This window comes from Hemitrygon akajei, chromosome 1 (assembly GCF_048418815.1).
Source record: "Hemitrygon akajei chromosome 1, sHemAka1.3, whole genome shotgun sequence".
NCBI lineage: Eukaryota > Metazoa > Chordata > Chondrichthyes > Myliobatiformes > Dasyatidae > Hemitrygon > Hemitrygon akajei.
In genome coordinates, this window is record NC_133124.1 from 107,540,735 (window position 1) to 107,563,109 (window position 22,375).

Sequence of the window (22,375 nt, forward strand, 5' to 3'; positions counted from 1 at the left end):
AATCCCCAATCCAGAGTCCGGAGAGGCTGCTGCGTATTAATATCGCGCTACCATCTAGCGCATTCCCCGGAAAGGAGCTCCAAATCCACCAGCCAAACAAGACCAAAAACTAAAGCTACAAGACCTGCACAAAACCACATAATTGCAACATATAGTTACAACAGTGCAAACAATAGCATAATTGATAAAAAAAAAACAGACTATGGGCACAGTAAAAATAGTCCAAGATGTTAAAGGACTGTAAGTTCAAAAGAAATCACCACAGTTTCCACAAGTCCCCAGGGTCCCGACAGTCTCGTCATCCCACGCCGGTGGCAGAAGGGAATACCCCCGCTATGGACTTCCACGGCGCCGCCCGACTCAGCCTCACAGACGCAGCACACAATGTTATAGTTACAGTTATGTTATGTTACAGTTATAGCATATGCTTGGCATAAAAACTTCACATTGATAGAACATACAGTATAGCACACTAAGAGAGGAGATAAATTGGTTATTTTCAGTTTGACAAGTAACTAGTAGACTGCCACGACAAGCCAGCTTGGGCCTCAACTATTTACAATCTATATTCATGATTTAAATGAAAGGTCGAGGTGCAATTATCCAAGTTTGCTAGTATTACAAAGTGAGGTGGAAAGGAGTTTTTGAAGAAGGTTCAAAAATAAGATAGAGAGTGGTTTATGTGAAGCAATCAGGAGTTGGGAGGTGGAGTATAATGTAGGCATGGATGAGATGAGACAAAAAGAAAATTAGAATACTTTTAAAATGAGAGCAGCTATGTTGATGTTCAGAGGGATTTGGATGTCCTTGTAAATTGATCTTAAGATGCGACTAGCTATTCCAATATGTATCTTGTTTTTAAAATGGAGACATGAGAGACTGCAGATGCTGAAATATGAAGCAACAAAAAAGACTGATGAAAGAACTCAATAGTTCAAGCAGAATCCGTGTGGTGCCTCGCCCCCGAAACATTGACAATTCCTTGCCCCCCTCCCCCCCACAGATGCTGCTTGACCTGCTGAGTTCCTCCTGTGGTTTTGTTTTAAAATGAATATTGTGTTTAGCTTCTGCCCTGTACATTTACTTGACGAGTTTGATTCATATGCCGGCAGCTGCTTCTCTCACATCCTTTTTATTTCTTTTAATATTTCATTTATGAAACTGCTGAACTTTTATTTTGTGTATATTTTATCCTCATCAGTCGTTCACATATTGCTGCATTGGCTCAGCGGGTCACAGGACAACTACAACGGTTATTGTATCTCCTTCTCAGTCTCCGGATCTCTCCTTCACCTCCCACCACCCGCTCAACCGCTCTCAGTCCTTCCCCGCCAGCTTTGCCCCTCCCACCAGAGACACCAGCTTGTTGCCAGCGGTCGTCCACACCATCGCAGCCGGCACACAGGATACGGAATGGGGCACACCCACCTCCCTGGAAGGCCAGCTGGGATCTGTGTTTGTGTTTCACGAGGCCTTGCAGCCGATGCACATCAAAGCCCTCTTTACTGGAGGTGAGTGATCTTGTCTCTCTATTATTGTAGAACCCTAATGTTTAAGGCACCATACTTAGTTACTTTTTTTTCCACTAACGTGACTGTGTCTCATTATCAAGCTGTTTTCATGCGCAGCAGTAAAGATGAATGCCTCTCTTCACCTGGCAATGCTCTGCTCACATGTAATTCAGTACTTGTACCACGCCCAAAGAAAAACATCTCGTTCTACCAATGTGTAGGATACACCCCTCTTGATCTTCCACAAGGTGTCCTTAGTATAATGACTTACCACTTCTTTTTACAATAACATGCCACTTACTTCATCCTCAACTCTGTTGTAAGTGATCCCATTCTGTCCATCTCATTCAGTATCTCGCTCAATGTTTGCCTTGGGTCTTGTTTCCAGCAGGCATATGGGAGTGGAATTGTTTTGTGGACAGTTTATGATGTTGGTGCTAGCATGGACATTATGTTTTACTGTACTCCTGTTTATTGTTATGATTATCTGATTCTTATAAAAGTGGACACATAACATTATCTAATACTTAAATGCATTTCTACTGGCTGAACTGTTGGAGATGCCTCTCTGTTTGTTGCCAAGGTGAATAGAGTTAGTCTGGTTGCACTATATCAGGAAACGCAAGCTAGTTCTCTTCCTGTCCTGGCCAACAGTGTTCATCTAGTCATCACCGCCAAAAACTAGTTATCATGTAATCTTACCATGCACTGCTTATCCATATGTTTGCTTATGAAACAAAAACATCTAAACACAAATCCTTTCAGTATTTGGGGATGTGAAAGTGCTGTATCAATGTGACTTGATCTTTCTCTCCTGCAATTACATTCAATCTTTATCTCTATCTCTATCTCATCCTAACACTGTTCTGTTTTAACATCTTTCTGCCTCTCATTATCTCCCCATCTCACTTCTCTGGCTCCCAGCATATATTCTCAGTTGTCTTGCTCCTTATTCAAGTATCCATTGCGCACATCTCAGTCTGTCTCCATAGTCTTTGCTGTTTCCCTCACTCTAATGGTTTGACTGTCTCTGCACTTTTCTCCTGTAGCGTCCATGGGACGTGAGGGTAAGCGGAGACAAAATCCCTGTATGGTGGCCCTTTGCTGGAATTGGGATTGCTGGATTACTGTGTCAGACCCACAGACTAGGAAAAACAGAGAACTAATTTGTGTTCCATTTGTATTTTATTCTTTAGGTCCAAACAATCTGTTACCCTTCAAGCCGGACGGTGAAATATCAGATCTGAGTAGTAAACTACTCCTTTACTACTCTCCCAAGGTGATTATGTTCATCAAGTTTACTCTCAATTTGGAAGTTTCAAATGATGAACAAAAAAATACACATCAAAAATGTGAAAAACTGTTATTCATAACAATAGCTAGCTATTGTTCTGTTGACAAAGCTAAGATTAGATCTGTTTCTGAGCAACTGAGGTGGGTCAAGTCCACCAAGTTTTTGTAGAGGAAAGTTCCGTTTGTAATGACCATATCATCATAAGATTTAGGTTAGCTACAAAACAATAGTATGAGCAATCCAAACCAAAAGTAATTAATTGGAAGGTGGCCATATTCAGCAAGATGACATTGAATCAGGCCCAGCTAAACTAGAAACATAATTTAACTGTGATAGGATAATGGGCTGGCTTTAAAAAAGATATGTTTCACTTATGAGTGAGGCATATTTTACTGTAGAGCAGGAGGAACTATTCAGAGGTCCACATATGACAAAGGAGATGTGGAGAATGATAAAGCAAGAAAGGTTGCATATGGCAAGTTGCAAATTGATCCTCCCAGCAAGAGCTAAGCTGATTTTAAAAGAATAGGAAGAGAAGTGGAAATTAAAATGACAGCAGTAAAGAGGAAGTATGAGGAAAGATTGGCTGCCAACATAAATTGGAACCTAAAAGTTTTCACAGGATAGTTAATAGTAAAATGGTAGTAGATGGATGAGTCCATCTCAGTAAGGACAAAATTGAGAATAGTCTGATGGAAGCTGAGAGCGGTAATTAAAATGCTTATAGAAAAATGTTCATGTCTTCATCAGGAAATAAGGTATTTTCAAAGTAATAGTGAGGGAGATAGTAAAAACACTGGATGTGGCAAAAAATTGACAATATAAAGGTATTAGAAAACCTGGCAGAACTTAAAGTGGCTATGTCACCAGGACCAGATGAAGTGCATCCTGGGATTTTGTGGGAAATACAGGAGGACATCATGGGAACACTGACCACATTCAATGGATGTGGTGATGGTTTTGGAGATCTGGTGAGTGGCAAATGTTTCTCCCTCATTCACAGAAGGGACCAAGGATAAGTCTGACATTTATAGGCCAGTTAGTTGAATCTCACAGGTGGATAAGTTTGGACCTAGGACACTGATTCAGCCTCACTTGGAATATTCTGAACAAGTCTGGTGCCTCATTTTAGGAAGGATGCAAAGCCATTAGAGAGTATCCAGAAAAATAATTGACTTCTGGAATGAGGAACCACAGTTACAAGGATAGATTAGAAAGACTGGGACTAGTTCAGTGAAAAAGGGAAGACTTAGAAGAGGTTTAATGGAAATTTATCAAACAATGAGTTGCTTGAACAGAGCAGAGAATGGAAAAACTGCTGGTTTGTGTTGGTGGTGAGTCAAGAATTAAAGTTCACAAGTATACATTAAAGGGGAGGAGAGCTCATAGAGACAGGAGGAAAATCTTTTAAACATATTGATGTTGGAATGTGGAATCCACTCTCTGCAGATTTGATGGAGGATGGTTCTGCTGTGGCCTTCAAGAATTGGATAAATATACAGGTTTTTGTTGTCCTTGTAATACTATATAGAAGGAGCTGTGATGGTGAACTGAATGTGCTTCATCTCCAGTGTAACATTCTGTAATTGGAGAAGCAGATGAAGTGGGAAGGTTGTGCATATCGAGAGCAATGGTGGTGCTGGTCAGGAGGTGGTTGAAGACATTACATATGGAAATAAATTCAGAATATTTCCTTCCAAGAGTGTAGTCATAGTTTGTGCCTGAGGTTGCCGAATGTGCTTTTAGGGGCTACAAGGATACTTACCTGCTATAATTATTTCTTTTGTTGTTAGGCATGCAGAAATCATATTTGCTTGGACCTCTCTACAAATCATTCTTATGATGGGAGATTGACCGGGCACAACACAATCAACTGGGATATTAAGGTAGGTATCAAAAATATTGTGTAAGCCAACATGTTTGCTCCCATTTCTGTGATTCAGTTCATAATATCAACATCTACCAGAAAGAGTTGTTTATCCAAAAATAAATATGCTTGAGATGCCATAACAATGTATTTCATTTATGTTGGGCCAACCATTGCAACTATCCACACAGTCAATCCTGTACAGACAGTCAACACTCAGGCAGTACATAAACAATTGCCTGCCTTAATCTAGAGACATTTGCAGACTTTCTCGTGTTTATAATTTAGAGGCAGCCCCTGAACAGTTCGTGGTAGTAATCTATAAAATACCTGATTCATTTCCTTTAATGATATAAAAATAATTCTTTAATATAATATTGGTGGCATGCGAAGCTATTTTGCTTTGATGTTTTTCCTGTTTGTGATTAAGGATGTGATCAGCTGCATGGGAGGCATGGGGTCCCTCCTCCTCTTGCTGGAACAAGTGTCATGCAAGGGTGATGATTCAGAGGAGAACCAAGAGACGTCTGACCTTGTGGGACCAGAACTGACATCCTCACAGAACTTCCAGAGCATGGTCCTGCCCTTGGGAAAGTCTTCAGGTAAACTAAATGGACCCGTGAGAGGGAGGAATCGGGAAGAGGTTGCCGGGGTTAATTCACATTCTCCAATTTTGCAGTAAACTGGAGGAAATGAAAATTGTATAGGTCAGAAAATGACAAGCGAGCTGTTCAACAGGATGATGGGGTTCACTTACTGACTGGAGATTATCTCCCCCTTCTAGTAGAGAAGGTTAGGAGGAGACGAGAGGTACGCACTATCAGGAATGGTTTACATCAGGCAGCAGTTGCCTGATATAGTCCCCTTGGACATTTTGTCATATTGATGAAAATATATGGCTGCAAAGCGCCTTTGCTGAGCAGAAGAAATATATAATGGATATCTATACAGGAAGACTTATGTTTATATAGAGACTTCCAGAAATTCCAAAGCTCTCTCAGCAATTGCCAGATAGGCTCAGATCTATCAGGTGTTTATGAGTTTAATTCTCACTCCCAATCTTGGGATTTTGCTCTTTCACCCTCAGGAGAATTATAGACACAACAATAATCCTTTTCCAAATGATTTTTTTATATAAGTGGCTGGAAAATCTTACTGATTTTTGCTTAATTTCATGATGTAGTCTTAAAGCAAATAGAGTTTTTTTTACTATGAAAGTTAGTAATGAACAGTTGGAAGAATTCATTTATTTTAGAGGTTGTCAAATAGCTAGCTTCATGCTAACATTCTTGTGCTTTTTTTTAAGAGAGCAAACTGGAGAGAAACGGTGTTGCTGCTTTCTTGCTGCTTATTAAGAATTTTATTCAAAATCATCCTATAAATCAGGAAAATCTCATCCAGTGCAATGGCCCAGCTATCATCGGTGCCTTGCTGCAAAAGGTAAGGGTTTTATTGCTCTGACCTCCAAATACCAGTGATGGGAAAACGTGTGCTTCATGTAGTTGGAACATCATGTGATGGTTTCCATTTACAAAAGGAAAAGGATTGATCATTGTAGAGGACAGATTGGCTCGGTTTTACATCCATCCCTTTGTCGGCTGAGTACAACCTTGCGTAACACTTTAGTGGAATTGAAGTTAAGGTCAAAATTAGATTCCCAGTGAGTACATATAGCTCCCCATTGAATAGGGATACTCACAATGATATAAAATTTGCCATTCTTGGAATTTGAGACATGAAAGCATGGTAAGATTTCGGCCTCAACACTGTTTAGCTGAAGTTGCTTTGTGGCCATTAATAAAATTGCCCTACAAAGCTCTATCAAACTCATGGTCGATATTTCAGGTCAAGAACCTGCATCAGGACCTGACCTGAAAGGTCAGTATCCCTCTGCCTCCACGATCCATGGAGATCCCCCAGCAGCTTGTTTGCTTCAGATTCCAGCCCTTCTGTTTCAGTCAAACTCAGCTTAAAATAAACTTTAAATGCACCTTTATCTGTCGCTTTTTCAGACTCAGAATTTTGAACTTTGTTTTCCTCTGTGATTGGCAGCATCTGAACTTCTATCATAACTGAATATGCACTCATTTTGAGATGATGACCTGCACAGAAGCAAGCCATTCAGTCCAAGCAGTCTTTGTGGACACATGAGCTCCTGTAAAAACCCCTCTCCATCCTTCCTCATTTAAATTATTTTGAATTATATTTCTTCTCCTTCAAAGAATAATCTAGTCTCCCCTTTGCCATAGCTATATTTTTCACCACAACCCCTGAGGGTAACAAGTTCTATGTTCTTTTCAATCTCAGGATAAAACAAAGTTCTGTTCTAAATTCACTATTTGTTTTCCCAGAAACTATCATATGTTGATAGCCTTAATTTTCTCCCTTGTGTTCTTTCCTGCAACCATTCTGCAAATGTTTTCCCAGCATGTTTATGTATTGAAACCCTTCTTAATTTTCAAAATCCTTATTAGCTCATCCCTCCATCAGCACTTTTACAAGAGAAGATCTATGCTTCCTTATCTGATAGGTATAATTCTGGATATTTCTGTTAATTCCTTTGTAAATATTATTGTATTCTCTCCAGCATCTCTATATGACTTTAAATGTCCTCAAATACAATCTAATGCATATGTTAGAATAGTTCCTGTACTTTAATACTATTCCTCAAGAAATACACCAAAGTGCATAGTTTGTTTGGTTTATGATTTATTAAATGTTAATGCTGTGTGTATCTTAATATTTTTTGTACTAGTCCACTAGATTCTTATTTTTCCTTCCAAAATAGTACAAAGCTCTTTTGCCAATGTTTAAATTAATTTATGAACCATTTGCATATTCTGCATTTTGTTTTAATATCTTCTTGCAATTGGATACATAGTCTCCGTAGATTGCTAACATCAGTCCTTGAGGCACAAGCAGCTCCAAGCAAAATTTCCTCATTGATAAGTTCCCAGCAGAGAGCAAGCATGTGCCAAACTCTTTTAAGATGTAACAACATTAAATCAACAAATATTTTTCACAACTAATATTATAAATGCTATTGTCACTATTGACTATTAGCAACTGCCTTGTCATCACTATATAAATGTCATCGGTGATGAATTAAAAAATCATGTCACTTGATTCCAGAGCCTAATTTGTCAAGTTAAATTTTGACCTCTTGATCCACATTCAGAGGATTTAGTTTTCTCTGTACTTTAATCCTGTGAATTAGTTTAACATTTTAAATTTCAAGGAAATTTACTTCCAGTTTTTACAAAAAGTTTACATGATTTCAGCTTTAAAGCCAGAAATTCTGATGAGTTTGCAAGCTTTGGTTGAACCGGAGGCATTTGCAGGGAGGGAGAGTGAGATGTTTGCAGGGAGATGAAGAAGAGAGACAGAAAGAGAGAAAGAGAAGCTCGAGTGATCAATGGGGAAGTGTAACTGAAATCTATTGCAATTTTATATTTCTGAGAATCTGCACCGTGAGACATCTACTTCTCTTCCAGTTATTCAGTGTCAAATAGGATCTGGGGGTACATGTCCACAGACCCCTGAAAGTTGCCTCACAGGTAGATAGGGTAGTTAAGAAACCTTATGAGGTGTTAGCTTTCATAAGTGGAGGGATGGAGTTTAAGAGTCGTGAGGTAATGATGCAGCTCTATAAAACTCTGGTTAGGCCACACTTGGAGTACTGTGTCCAGTTCTGGTCGCCTCACTCTAGGAAGGATGTGGAAGCATTGGAAAGGGTACAGAGGAGATTTACCAGGATGCTGACTGGTTTAGAGAGTTTGCATTATGATCAGAGATTAAGGGAGCTAGGGCTTTACTCTTTGGAGAGGAGGATGAGAGGAGACATGATAGAGGTAGACAAGATATTAAGAAGAACAGATAGAGTGGACAGCCAGTGTCTCTTCCCCAGGGCACCACTGCTCAGTACAAGAGGACATTGGTTTAAGGTAAGGGGAGGGAAGTTCAAGGGGGATATTAGAGGAAGGTTTTTCACTCAGAGAGTGGTTGGTGCGTGGAATGCACTGCCTGAGTCAGTGGTGGAGGTAGATACACTAGTGAAATTTAAGAGACTACTAGACAGGTATATGGAGGAATTTAAGGTGGGGGGATATATGGGAGGCAGGGTTTAAGGGTCGGCACAACATTGTGGGCCAAAGGGCCTGTAATGTGCTGTACTATTCTGTGTTCTATGTTCAAATCCTGACATTGAAACACAAAATTTACTTTGTATATAACCTATGTTGTACCTGATCTGAGAATGCTTGGAACATTGTAGAAGGAAATGCCCCTCACTTTCGGAAGTGCAGAAAAATAATCTTTTCTTAAAAAAGTGATACTCTGTTTATTATTTCAAATTGCAAACCACTATGGGATCCTTGTCTTAGTACACAAAAAATAAGCAATCTTCCCTTTGCAGGAGCTGGAACTGAAGTGGATGAGAACTCACAGAAAAGTGAAATTTCAATAGAGGATTGCCAGGGGTGTAACTTCCTTTGCTGTTTTTTTAACTTAATCAAGTCTCATTACAGTGAAAAGGTCTCATTAAACTTAATGAGGAGGTTTTGCCAGACACTGGTGTTTTTGAATGAACATTATTCATAAACTTGTTGACTTTTCTCATAAGAAAAACCCTGAATTTGCAGACACTTGATAAATAGCAACACCTGTTTGACTGCAGCAATGGGGCACAAACTGGAATTTATTCCGAAGTTGGGCTGCAGTTTTGGCATGTTAAAAAAGGAAATAAACCTGGTTAGGAGTGCAGGGGAATACGCAAATCTATAGTTAACCAAAGAACTGCAACGTTTAAGCAGCATATGTGCTAGGGCCAAGGCAGAGTTATGAATGGAAGTAGGTCATTTTAGAGATGATATGGAAGTTATGTTTTGGTCAGATACCAACATTGTGAAATGTGGTAATCACATGTATGTGACAAAAAGATGGGTAATAGGGGTAATAGGGGAAGAAAATAGCTTTTGTCTTTCCAATGGTTAGCGGAGGAAATTTCAGCTCAGTCTTATTCAACAACCAAGTTCTAGGGAATGGAGGGGTCAGAAAGCAATTTGTATGAAAGCAAAAGAAAACTGAAGATGCTGGAAATCTGAAATAGAAGCAAAAAAATATTGATTTTAATTAAATATTATTAAAATAGAAAATAGAAGATACTCAAGTCAGACAAGATCAGCGGAGAGAGATACGAGTTAATGTTTTGGAACAATGACCTACCATCAGACTGGTGGTGGAGTAAGCTTACAAGTAGAAACTAATATAATTTTATTTGGACAATGTAGCTAATAAATTAAAAGATAAGAGGGCCAATAATAGATCCTTGGGTACACAAATGTGAAAAGTAGAGAAGGAATTGTAGATTAGGGAAGAACGGGACCAGGCAAGACTGGATGACAGCAATGAGGTACTGGGCCTGCACAGTGTGAAATGATCACCAGTGAAAGGTTGATGATGGGTTGAGAAAGATAATGAGGGATGGAGGATTTCATAAGAGTTTTTTTTGGTGATTGCTTTCCTCTAACGCTCACTAGAGTTCACCTTGATCAGCAAATACAAACTTGTCAAACATCCCTCGCTCCAACTCTAAAACGTCAGTCTCTTTAGTATCCTCTAGAAGGGAAACCACAGGAAAGGGCATTTTCATACATCTGCATTTTGCTTGTTTATTATGCTCTTCCCAAAGCATTACCACACCCTTATTTGGACTGAATTTCAGACTGTTTATTGAGCCCTGCCCAAAGATTACCGCACCTTTCTTTGAACTGAATTTCACTTGCTATATTTATGCCTACCTGAGCTACCCAGTAATATCTTACTGCCATCTAGATCTTCTTTCCTTGTTATGAACTACAAGAGACTTGTCGAACATTAATTCTGCTTCTTGTCACTGAACTAATTTTGCGCCGTTTTCCACTTTGTCTCAGATCAGTTGGGCTTTTACCTTACTTGTCTGGCTACCAAATGGGCCCTTCCCAAATCCATACAGACCACACCAAACATTCTATTGTCCTCAGCACTGCTTAAAACAGTGTCATCATTCATGGGACTTGATCTTCCTTTAGTAAATCGTTGCTGACTATTCTTTGTCAATCAAGCCTTTCTCAATAACAATTCAAAGCATCTCCCAGATTTTCCCCCGGTAATTTGTCCACTACTGAATCTGTAAGTACTTGGTTTATCTCGTCCTCTTTAAACAATGATAGTAGGTGTTCAGTACATCAGCACTACACCTGTAATTGGAGATAGGCTTCTTCCTTCTGTTGTTCCTATACCAATACATTTACCTCTATTTCTCTGTTCCGATCTCTTTTACCACACTCTTGCGAATTTAAAGCATTTATTGGAAACCACAATCAAGATTATTACACCGACATATGTCATGAAATTTACTTTTAATGAGTAAAACTATTAAAAGTTGCAATAAGAATATGTAAAAATGAATAAGTAGTGCAAAAGGAGGGGAAGTTAGTCGGGTAGAGTTCATGGACAGTTCTAAAATCTGATGGTGGAGGAAAGAAACTGGTCCTAAAACGTTAAATGTGCATCACCAAGCTTATGTATTCCCCCCGAGGGTAGTTATGAGAAGAGGGCATAGCTGGGATAGTGAATCCTAAATGGTGAGGGTCTTTCCAATGGATGCCACCACCTTGAGGCATTGCCAATTGAAGACGTCCTCAATGGTGGGGAAGCTTGTGCCCATGATGGAACTGGCTGAGTGTACAACCCTCTGTTGTGCATTGGTGCCTCGATACCTGATGATGCGATCAATCAGAACGTTCTCCATGGTACATTTATAGAAATTCGCTTGACTCCTTGGTGACATCCCAAATTTCCTCAAACCCCCAATGAAGAATTGCCATCCCAAAGCCTTCATTCTTCACAGATTTTGCTTGTTATTTATTCTAAGTAAAGCAACTTTAATTATCATTATTTTATTTGGAAAAATCTTTCAATATCATTTCTTGTAATGTAGTGTTGGAAACTTCATATTTCTGGTATACCACTTGGTTTCTTTGATATGGACATGCAATGCCAAACACTAGTAACCTCTCTATCGACTAGGCTGATACCTTAGTGCTGTACTAAGCAAGTATGCACCATGAGAGGTGTTTTCTTTTATTATAACAGTTAAGCTGAGGCCATACCTGCCTTAAAGGAAGTGGAGTTCTACCTATTAATGTAGTACAAATTAGTGCTACATCTGCTGCTCCAGTAACTTTCAGTTGAATGGATTTCAGAGCAGAAGTTGCTGACAGAAAAGCATGTCACACGTAGTATTAACAACTGGGGCAAAATTCACCTTCAACCAACCTCTTCAAAATAAAAACATTGTTAGTTGTATCTATCTGACACTAATTGGCCCTAATATTTCTTAAAGTGTAAAAGTGGCCACGTTTGAAGAGCTCCTTGTATGCTGCAAAGCTGTTTGGGATTGAAGATAACTGTGTTAATACATGCCTCTCTTTGATGCAGGTTCCAAGTCACAGAGTGGATATGAACGTGCTCATGGCCTGTCAGTTTCTAATGGAGCAAGCAGCTAGTGAAGGCAATAACCTTCTACTCCACTATCTGTACCAATACCTGCTCTTCGACTTCCGCATCTGGAGCCACAGCGACTTTGCTGTTCGATTAGGTAATGCTTCACATTTCACTTATGAAAAAAATGTTTTAATTCTTTAGGGTAGGAGTTGAACACAGGTCACGTCATTAAGTGAAAATAGTCTGCCCAGTGCCCTCTTCCTTCCTAAAATAATGTTCTCTCAAAGTCACCAGCAGTAATGTATTTGAAATTCGGGCTGTTTTTCCGATCTGTGTGTTGCATACTGTACTGCCAAGTCTGGCCACCAGTTTAATTTCTATCTCTGCCTGCAGTGTGTTAAAGTTAAAATTGCCAGATGCATCTAAATTAGGAAATCTTGAATATATTAAACCTCTTAGACTATTACAAAAATAGTTAAATGGGAAGTTTGATTTGCTCTATCAGGACTAATGGCACAAATCACTACTAGTCCTGCTATATTTGATGTTCTTTTGGGAAGAATTCAGCAAGCTTCATTCTTTCACTGGTGCTGTCCATCACTCTTCTGGGCCTTTGTTACTGATCCACTTTCCCTCTTTGAAAACTCATCATTGGAATGTGTTTGTTATCATTTGCAATGCCCTGAGAGCAAGGCTTACTGTTAGTTCATGACGAGTCTAAACCTTTCTAAAGATACCTGGTCTTGGTGATTTGATAAGGTCTGTATCAGAGGTGCAAGTCAATGCTCTATTTGTCTTTACATTCTCAGGGCACATACGGTACTTATCCACGATCACCAAAGATCACAAGCAGCGTATCAGAAAGAAGTATGGGGTGCAATATGTACTGGACTCTATCCGGACTCATTATGGGTGAGTGGAAAAGTTCCTCTTTTGAGGTTTCTGGTTTGAAGGTGGTGAATAAATTTCAGTTTTTGGTTATACAGAGTACTGATTCTAATTGTGAGTTATTCAGAGCTGCTCCCTATACAGCTGTATAACTGCTTTTCACTCAGCAGAGTACAGAGATCTAGAAATGTTTTTTTTATCCTTGGCATCTGTGATTTATCTTTGATTGGCTGAGGGTCATTTCTTTGTAACTGTTAATGCTTTGATACAATTAACTTGCAAAGCTACCTCAGAAAGTAGATTAGTGTTAGCTGTGTTGGTTGCCTGGGCCAGACTAAATAAGAGTAGAAAATTTGCTTATCAAAAGGGGATTAGTTGCTTGCGATTCAAACTACTGAATAAAAATTGTTACAGGGGAATGACCGTAAATGAAGGATGGAGCAGTTTGGCACCCTCTAATATTTGGCCCCTTTATTTTAGCGCACAGAAGGATAACCAGGTCACAGCTGATGTTAAAACAGTCCAGCTATCAATTTTCAGCCTGCTTAAGGATTTCATTTATAAAGCAATCTCAGCGGAGGAGTTGCACAACATCATTTCTTACATGGCAGCGGTGAATGATGAAGATCAGGTAAGGGGGTGTGGGCTTGTACTCTGAATGCATCCAGTGTTTACTGTCATTTGATAGGCTAGACACTGACAGGTAGACTCCTCCTGTTTGGGTTAAAATTGCAAAGTGAAGGGCTATCCACTAAGGACTAAAGGAGAGAATTTCTGCACTCAAAAGATCACAAGTATTTGGGATTCTGTTCCAAGTGGGTTGTAGATACTTGATCATTGTGTGGTCAAGATTGAGGCTGTTATACCAAGAAAATAAAGGGATATGGGGATTGTGCAGGAAGTTGAAACAGAGTTAGAAGAGTAGTGTCAGTGTATTCAATAGTAGAAAAAGTTCAAACGGCTCAATGGCCCATTCCATTTCTTATGATTCCATCAGCATGTGGTCTCTGATTATACATCACAGTAGCAGCCCAACTTCTCCATGCCAACCAAGTTGCCGAACTGGGCCCGCACTATTTGCCTGCGATTGTTCCACATCATCTGAACCCTACCAGTCTATGTCCCTGTCTAAATAAAATGGTGAATTTGATACAAAAAATCATTTTTAACACAAGAGTGAGGAGAACATGGAACTGGCTACCACGATAACCATTACAACTACATAAACAGCCACAAATTACATGCACATTGGTGCACCTGCCAACTTCGCAGATTCTGACTTTATGGATGATATTGTTGAAGGACAGCATTTAGGTAAGCAGAGGCAGGGACCATTGAAGAAAAGCCATTGTACTAATTCTGTGACAAAGATAATTTAGATAAGAATGGATCTAGTTAAGTGCAATCCACCTATATAGACAACAGGATAGAGGCATTAGAGGAGAACAGCATTGCTGACATGTCAAAGGCTACTGGAAGATTGAGGGGAAGCAATGGATTATTTTAGACGCAAGAGGTACTGCAGATGCTGGATATCTAGAGGAATACACAAAGTGTGCTGGAGGAGCTCAGCAGGTCAGGCAGCATCTATTGATGCTTCAGCGAGGTAAGTGGGTAGGTAGACTCATTTTTGGTTTTCCTTTGCTTTTTTTTTGCGGAATAGAGAGCATGTTGGTGGGGTTAGTACTTTGCTCTGGGTGTCGGATGTGGGAATCCTGGGAATCTTCCAGTCTCCCAGATGGCCACATCTGCACCAGGTACACTGAGATGCTGCTCCTGAGAGACGGTGTTAGGGATCTGGAGCTGCATCTCGATGACCTACAGCTTATTAGGGAGAGTGAACAGGAGATAGAGAGGAGCTACAGGGAGTCAGTCACTCCGAGGCTGCAGGAGTGGGTGATGGTCAGGGAAGTGAAGGGAGGAGCTCAGATAGTAGAGAGTGAACAGGAGATAGAGAGGAGCTACAGGGAGTCAGTCACTCCGAGGCTGCAGGAGTGGGTGATGGTCAGGGAAGTGAAGGGAGGAGCTCAGATAGTAGAGAGTGAACAGGAGATAGAGAGGAGCTACAGGAAGTCAGTCACTCCGAGTGGGTGATGGTCAGGGAAGTGAAGGGAGGAGCTCAGATAGTAGAGAGTGAACAGGAGATAGAGAGGAGCTACAGGAAGTCAGTCACTCCGAGGCTGCAGGAGTGGGTGATGGTCAGGGAAGTGAAGGGAGGAGCTCAGATAGTAGAGAGTGCCCCTGTGGCCATCCCCCTCAGTAATCATTACCTTGTTTTGGATGTAGTTGATGGGAATGACCTGACAGAGGACGACCACGGTGATCGGGTCTCTGGCCCTGAGCCTGGTTCCATGGTGCAGAAGGGAAAGAGGAAGATGAGGAATGCGGTAGTCATTGGGGATTCCATAGTGAGGGGAACAGACAGGAGGTTCTGTCAGTCTGACAGAGATACCCGCATGGTATGTTGCCTCCCAGGTGCCGGGGTACAGGATGTCTTGGATCAGACACAAAGTATTCTGAAGGGAGAGGGTGAACAGCCAGAAATCTTGGTACACGTTGGTACCAATGACATAGGTAGGAAAAGGAAGGAGGTCCTGAAGAGAGAATTCAGGGAGTTAGGTAGGAAGCTGAAAAGCAGGACCTCAAGGGCAGTAATCTCAGTATTGCTGCCTGTGCCGCGTGCTGGCAAGTGCAAGAATAGCATGATCAGACGTATTAATGTGTGGCTGAGAGACTGATGTAGGGGGCAGAGCTTCAGATTCCGGAATCATTCAGGCCTCTTCTGGGGGAGATACGACCTGTACAAAAAGGACGGGTTACACCTAAACTCAAAGGGGTCCAAAATCCTAGCGGGCACATTTAATAGAGCTGTAGGAGGGATTTAAACTAATTTGGCAGGGGGATGGGAACCGGAGTGATAGGGCTGAGGAAGAGAAAAACAGAAATAAATCAAAGATAGCATGCAACAGAGATTATAGAAAGAACAGGCAGGAGATGCGGCCTAATCACAGCCAATGGCATAAGTTACAGGGCAAAGCAGCAAATACTGGACTGAAAATGTTATATTTGAATGCACGCAGCATAAGGAATAAAATGGACGAACTTAAAATTCAGCTACAGATTGGCAAATATGACGTTGTGGCCATCTCTGAAACTTGGCTATAGGATGGCTGCCATTGGGAGCTGAATGTCCAAGGATATACGGTGTATTGGAAAGATAGGTTAGTAGGCAGAGGGGGTGATGTGGCTCTGTGTATAAGAAATAATATTATTAGAAAGAGATGACATAGGATTGGAAGGTGTAGAGTCCCTATGGGTTGAGTTAAGAAATGACATGGGTAAAAGGACACTAAAGGCAGTTGTATACAGACCTCTGAACAGCAGCAGGATGTGGATTACAAATTACAGCAGGAGATAGAAAAGGCCTGTCAGAAAGGCAATGTCACGATAATCATTGGGGATTTTAACATAAAACTGGATTGGAAAAACCAGGACAGTACTGAACTTCAAGAGAGAGAATTTATAGAATGTCTAAGGGATGGCTTTTTAGAACAGCTTGTTGCTGAGCCCACTAGGGGATCGGCTGTCCTGGATTGGGTGTTGTGCATTGATCCAGAGGTGATAAGAGAGCTTAAGGTTAAGGAACCCTTAGGGAGCAATGATCACAATATGATCGAGTTCACATTGAAACTTGAGAGGGAAAAAAATCCAATGTGTCAGTATTTCAGTGGAATAAAGGAAATTACAAAGGCATGGAGGGGAACTGGCCGAAGTTGACTGGAAAGGGACATTTGCAGGAAGGACAACAGAGCAGCAATGGCTGGAGTTTCTGCGAAAAATGAGGGAAGTGCGAGATGGATATATTCCAAATAATTTTCAAAGGGAAGAAGGACATTACCGTGGCTGACAAGTGAAGTCAGAGCCAAAGTAAAAGCAAAAGAGAGGGCATACAAGGAAGCCAGAGCTCGTGGGAAGATAGAGGATTGGGAAGCTTTTCAAAATTTGCAGAAGGAAACTTAGAAGGTCATTAGGAAGGAAAAGATGAATTATGAAAGGAAGCTGGTGACTAATATCAAAGAAGATACTAAAAACTTTTTTAAGTATATAAAGGGTAAAAGAGAATCGAGGGTACATATAGGACCAATATAAAATGACGCTGGAGATATTGTAATGAGAGATGCAGAGATGACAGAGGACCTGAATGTGTATTTTGCATCAGTCTTCACAGTGGAAGACGTCTGCAGTATACTGGACATTCAAGAGTGTCAGGGAAGTGAAGTTTGTGCAATGGAAATTACAACTGTGATGGAAGCTTAATGGTCTGAGGGTGGATAAATCTCCAGGACCTAATGGAATGCACCTTCAGGTTCTGAAGGAGGTAGCTGGAGAGATTGTAGAGGAATTAACAATGATGTTTAAAGAATTAATGGATTCTAGCATTGTATGGGATGACTGGAAAATTGCAAATGTTACTCCACTGTTTAAGAAGGGTGGGAGGCATCAGAAAGGAAATTTTAGACCTTGTTAGCCTGACATTGGTGGTTGGGAAGTTGTTGGAATTGATTGTTAAGGATGAGAGGCACATGACAAGATAGGCCAAAGCCAGCATGGTTTCCTGAAAGGAAGATCCTGCCTGATAAACCTACTGCAATTCTTTGAGGAAATTATAAGCAGGCTAGACAAGGGAGATGTAGTAGACATGGTGTACTTGGATTTTCAGAAGGCCTTTGACAAGGTGCTGCACATGAGGCTGTTTAGCAAGATAAGAGCCCATGGAATTACAGAGAAGTTACTAGCATGGGTGGAGCATTGGCTGGTCGGCAGAAAACAGAGAGTGGGAATAAAGGGATCCTATTCTGGCTGGCTGCCGGTTACCAGTGGAGTTCCACAGGGGTCGGTGTTGGGACTGCAGCTTTTTACAATGTATGTCAATGATTTGGACTACAGTATTAATGGATATGTGGCTAAATTTGCCGATGATAACAAAGATAGGTGGAGGAGATGATAGTGTAAAAGAAACAGAGAGCCTGCAGAGAGACTCAGATAGTTTAGGGGAATGGGCAAAGAAGTGGTAAATGAAATACAATGTTGGAAAGTGTATGGCCATGCACTTTGGTGGAAGAAATAAATGGGCAGACTATAGTTTAGATGGGGAGAGAATTCAAAATGCAGAGATGCAAAGGGACTTGGGAGTCCTTGTGCAAGACACCCTAAAGGTTAATCTCAAGGTTGAGTTGGTTGTGAAGAAGGTGAATGCAATGTTGGCATTTATTTCTAGAGGTATAGAGCAATACTCCAACACTTGGAGTATTGTGTGCAGTTTTGGGCTGCTTATTTTAGAAAGGAAATACTGACATTGGAAAGGGTTCAGAGAAGAATCATAAGAATGATTCCAGGAATGAAAGGGTTACCATATGAGGAACGTCTGACAGCTCTTGGGCTGTATTCCCTGGAGTTCAGGAGAATGAGGGGGGACCTCATGGAAACATTCAGAATGTTAAAAGGCCTGAACAGATTAGATATAGTAAAGTTATTTCCCATGGTAGGGGATTGTAGGACAAGAGGGCATGACTTTAGGATTGAAGGATTCCATTTAGAACAGAGATGCAGAGAAATTACTTTAGTTAGAGGGTAGTAAATCTGTGGAATTTGTTGTCATGAGCAGCTGTGGAGGCCAAGTCATTGGGTGCATTTAAGGCAGAGATAGATAGGTTCTTGATTAGCCAGGGCATCAAAGGGTATGGGGTCACAAGACAAGACACAGAAGTAGGCCATTCGGCCCATCGAGTCTACTCCACCACTCTACCATGAGCAAAACTATTCTCCCATCTAATTCCAATTTCCGGCTTTTTCCCCATATCCCTTGATACCCTGACTAATTAGATACCTATCAATCTCCTCCTTAAACACGCTCAATGATCAGGCCTCCGCAGCTGTATATGGCAACGAATTCCATAAATCCACGACCCTCTGGCTAAAAGAAAATTCTCCTCATCTCTGTTTTAAATGGGTACCCTCTAATTCTAAGACTGTGGCCTCTTGTCCTGGACTCACCCACCCAAGGGAAACCGCCTTTCCACATCTACTCTGTCCAACCCTTTCAACATTTGCATGTTTCTATGCAAACTCCTCTCATTCTTCTATACTCTAATGAATACAGTCCAAGAGCTGACAAACGCTCCTCATATGTTAGCCCCTGCATTTCCAGGAATCATCCTCGTAATCTTCTCTGAATTCTCTCCAACATCAGTACATTCTTCCTAAGATAGGGATCCCAAAACTGCACACAGTATTCCAAATGAGGTCTCACCAGTGCCCCATAGAGCCTCATCAACACCTCCTTACTCTTATACACTATTCCTCTTGAAATGAATGCCAACATAGCATTCGCTTTCCTTACTGCCGATCCAACCTGGTGGTTAAGCTTTAGGGTATCCTGCATGAGGACCCCCAAGTCCCTTTGCACTTCCGATTTTTGAATTTTCTCCCCATCTAAATAATAATCTGCCCCATTACTACTTCTTCCAAAATGTACAACTGTACACTTCTCAACATTGTATCTCATCTGCCATTTCTTTGCCCACTCTCCTAAACTGACCAAGTCTCTCTGCAGCCTTTCTGTTTCTTCAACACTTCCTGCTTCTCCACCTATCTTGGTGCCATCCACAAGCTTAGCCACAAAACCATTTCATCCATAATCTAAATCATTGATATACAGTGTACTAAGAAGCAGCCCCACCACTGACCCCTGCGGAACACCACTAGTAACCAGCAACCAGCCAGAATAGGATCCCTTTATTCCCACCCTTTGCTTTCTGCCTATCAGCCAATGCTCCACCCATTCCAATATCTTGCCTGTAACTCCATGAGCTCTCATCTTATTAAGCAGCCTCTTATGTGGCACCTTATCGAAGCCCTTTTGAAAATCCAAATGCACAAAATCCACAGCCTCTCCCTTGACAATCTTATTCGAGATTACCTCAAAAAATTCCGATAGGTTGGTGAGGCAAGATCTTTCCTTTATGAAACCATGCTGGCTTGGGCCTATCTTGTCATGCACCTCGAGGTATTTCATAACCTCATCCTTGAGGATCAACTCCAATAACTTTCCAACTACCGATGTCAGACTAATAGGTCTGTAATTGTTTTTTACTGCCTCCCTCCTTTTTTAAACAGCGGAACTACATTTGCAACTTTCCAGTCCTCCAGAACCATGCCAGAGTCTATTGATTCCTGGAAGATCATTTCCAATGCCTCCACAATCTCCAAAGCCACCTCCTTCAGAATCCGTGGGTGCACCTCATCCGGTCCGGGAGACTTATCTATCCTTAGTCCATTTAGCTTCCCAAGCACTTTCTCTCTAGTAATCTTGACTGTACCTAATTCAATTCCCTGAGACCTCTGGCTATCAGGTATGTTGCTGATGTCTTCCACTGTGAAGACTAATGCAAAATATTCATTTAGTTCCTCTGCCATCTCTTTGTTACCCATTATAATTTCTCCAGCATCATTTTCAGTCGGTCCTATACCTACCTTTGTCACTCTTTTACTCTTCATATATTAAAAAAAACTCTTAGTATCTTTTGTATGTTAATTGCCAACTTCCTTTCATAATTCATCTTTTCTTTCCTAATGACTTTTTTAGTTTCCTTTCTGTAAGTTTTTAAAAGTCGTCCAGTCCTCAGTTTTCCCACTAATTTTTGCTTCCTTGTGCACCGTCTCTTTTGCTTTTATTTTAGCCTTAACCTCTTTTGTTAGCCACATTTTGTGCCATTTTTCCATTCATGATTTTCTTTTTTCTTGGAATATATTTTTCCTGCACTCTCCTTATTTCTTGTAGGAATTTCATCCAATTCTGCTCTACCATCTCTCCATCTAGCTTACTTTTCCAATCAACTTGGGCCAGTTCCTCTCTCATACCACTGTAATTTCCTTTGTTCCACTGAAATATCGATACACCTGATACCAGCTTCGTTTTTTATTTGAAACTGAACTCGATCATATTATGATCACTACTTCCAAGGGGTTCCAGTACCTCTAGCTCCCTAATCGCCTCAGGTTCATTACACAGCACCCAATCCAAAACAGCCGATCCCCTGGTGGGCTTATGGACAAGCTGCTCCAGAAAGCCATCCCGTAGGCATTCTACAAACTCCCGCTCCTGAGATCCAGTACCTTCCTGACTTTCCCAATTCACTTTCATATTAAAATCCCCCATAATTATCTTGACATTATCCTTCTGACATGCCTTTTCTACTTCCAGCTGTAACTTGTAGTCCACAGTAACTTGTAGCTGTTTGGAGGCCTGTATATAACTGCTATTAGTGTCTTTTTACCCTTGCCATTTTTTAACTCGACCCATAAGGATTCTACCTCTTCTGATCCTATGGTCCTTCTTTCTAGTAATTTGATACATTGCTTACCATCAGGGCCACGCCACCCCCTTTACCTCCCTTCCTATCTTTTCTGTACACTGTGTATCCCTGGACATTCAGTTCCCAATCACATCCATTACTTAGCCATGACTCGGTGATGGCAACAATGTCATATCTTTTAACCTGTAGCTGTACAACAAGGTCATCCACTTTATTTTTAATGCTGCATACATTAAGTACAGTACATTTAGATCAGTATCTGTTACCGATTTTGCTATATTTCTATCACACAGCAGATTATCCTGTCTATTCACCTGCCTGTCCCTCTTGCCATCTTTGCTGCGCAGTATCGACTTATTTCTATTTTCCTCTTCCTCGACCCTAACACCCTGGTTTCCTTCCCCTTGCCAAATTAGTTTAAACCCTCCCTAACAGCTACATTAAACAACCCCGCCAGGATATTCATACCCTTTGAGTTCAGGTGTAACCCATCGTTTTTGTATAAGTCATACCTCCCCCAAAATAGATCCCAATGATCCAAGAATTTGAATCATTGATTGAAATGGTGAAGGCAGGGGAGTGGGGATGACTGGAAGAATTGGATCAGCCCTTGATTGAATGGTGGAGCAGACTCGATGGGCTGATTGGCCTTCTGCTCCTATATCTTATGGTCTTATGGATGGAAATAAGCAGTCAACTTTTCAGGCCAAGATCCTTCACTGGGATTTTTTTTGTCATGATCCTCCAAATTACCAATGAAACCACAAGGGCAGAAATTTAATTGTATATTGTATGTTCAAGGGAAAATAGTGGTTGGAGATGGGATGTGTTTCAAAGAGCAGTGAGATCATAGTTTGTTTTTGATTAGAAACATGACAATTGCATATATGAGAAAAGCAGAGGCAAGGTCATCAATAATGATGTCAGATAGCCTGGGGACTGGGAAGAGAAGCTG

At 40.9% G+C, this 22,375-nt stretch overlaps 1 protein-coding gene across 3 annotated transcripts in view; it reads left to right on the forward strand.

Annotated features, from left to right (window-relative positions):
- Nucleotides 1–22,375, forward strand: part of nbeal2 (neurobeachin-like 2) — a 223,152-nt gene that overhangs the window by 121,036 nt on the left and 79,741 nt on the right. For all 3 annotated transcript variants that reach the window (XM_073049239.1, XM_073049254.1, XM_073049245.1), the window contains 8 exons: nt 1,202–1,511; nt 2,708–2,790; nt 4,599–4,691; nt 5,103–5,274; nt 5,979–6,112; nt 12,152–12,311; nt 12,967–13,069; nt 13,526–13,676. In XM_073049239.1, the coding sequence (XP_072905340.1) occupies nt 1,202–1,511; nt 2,708–2,790; nt 4,599–4,691; nt 5,103–5,274; nt 5,979–6,112; nt 12,152–12,311; nt 12,967–13,069; nt 13,526–13,676 (1,206 nt within the window). The remainder of the gene's footprint in view (nt 1–1,201; nt 1,512–2,707; nt 2,791–4,598; nt 4,692–5,102; nt 5,275–5,978; nt 6,113–12,151; nt 12,312–12,966; nt 13,070–13,525; nt 13,677–22,375) is intronic.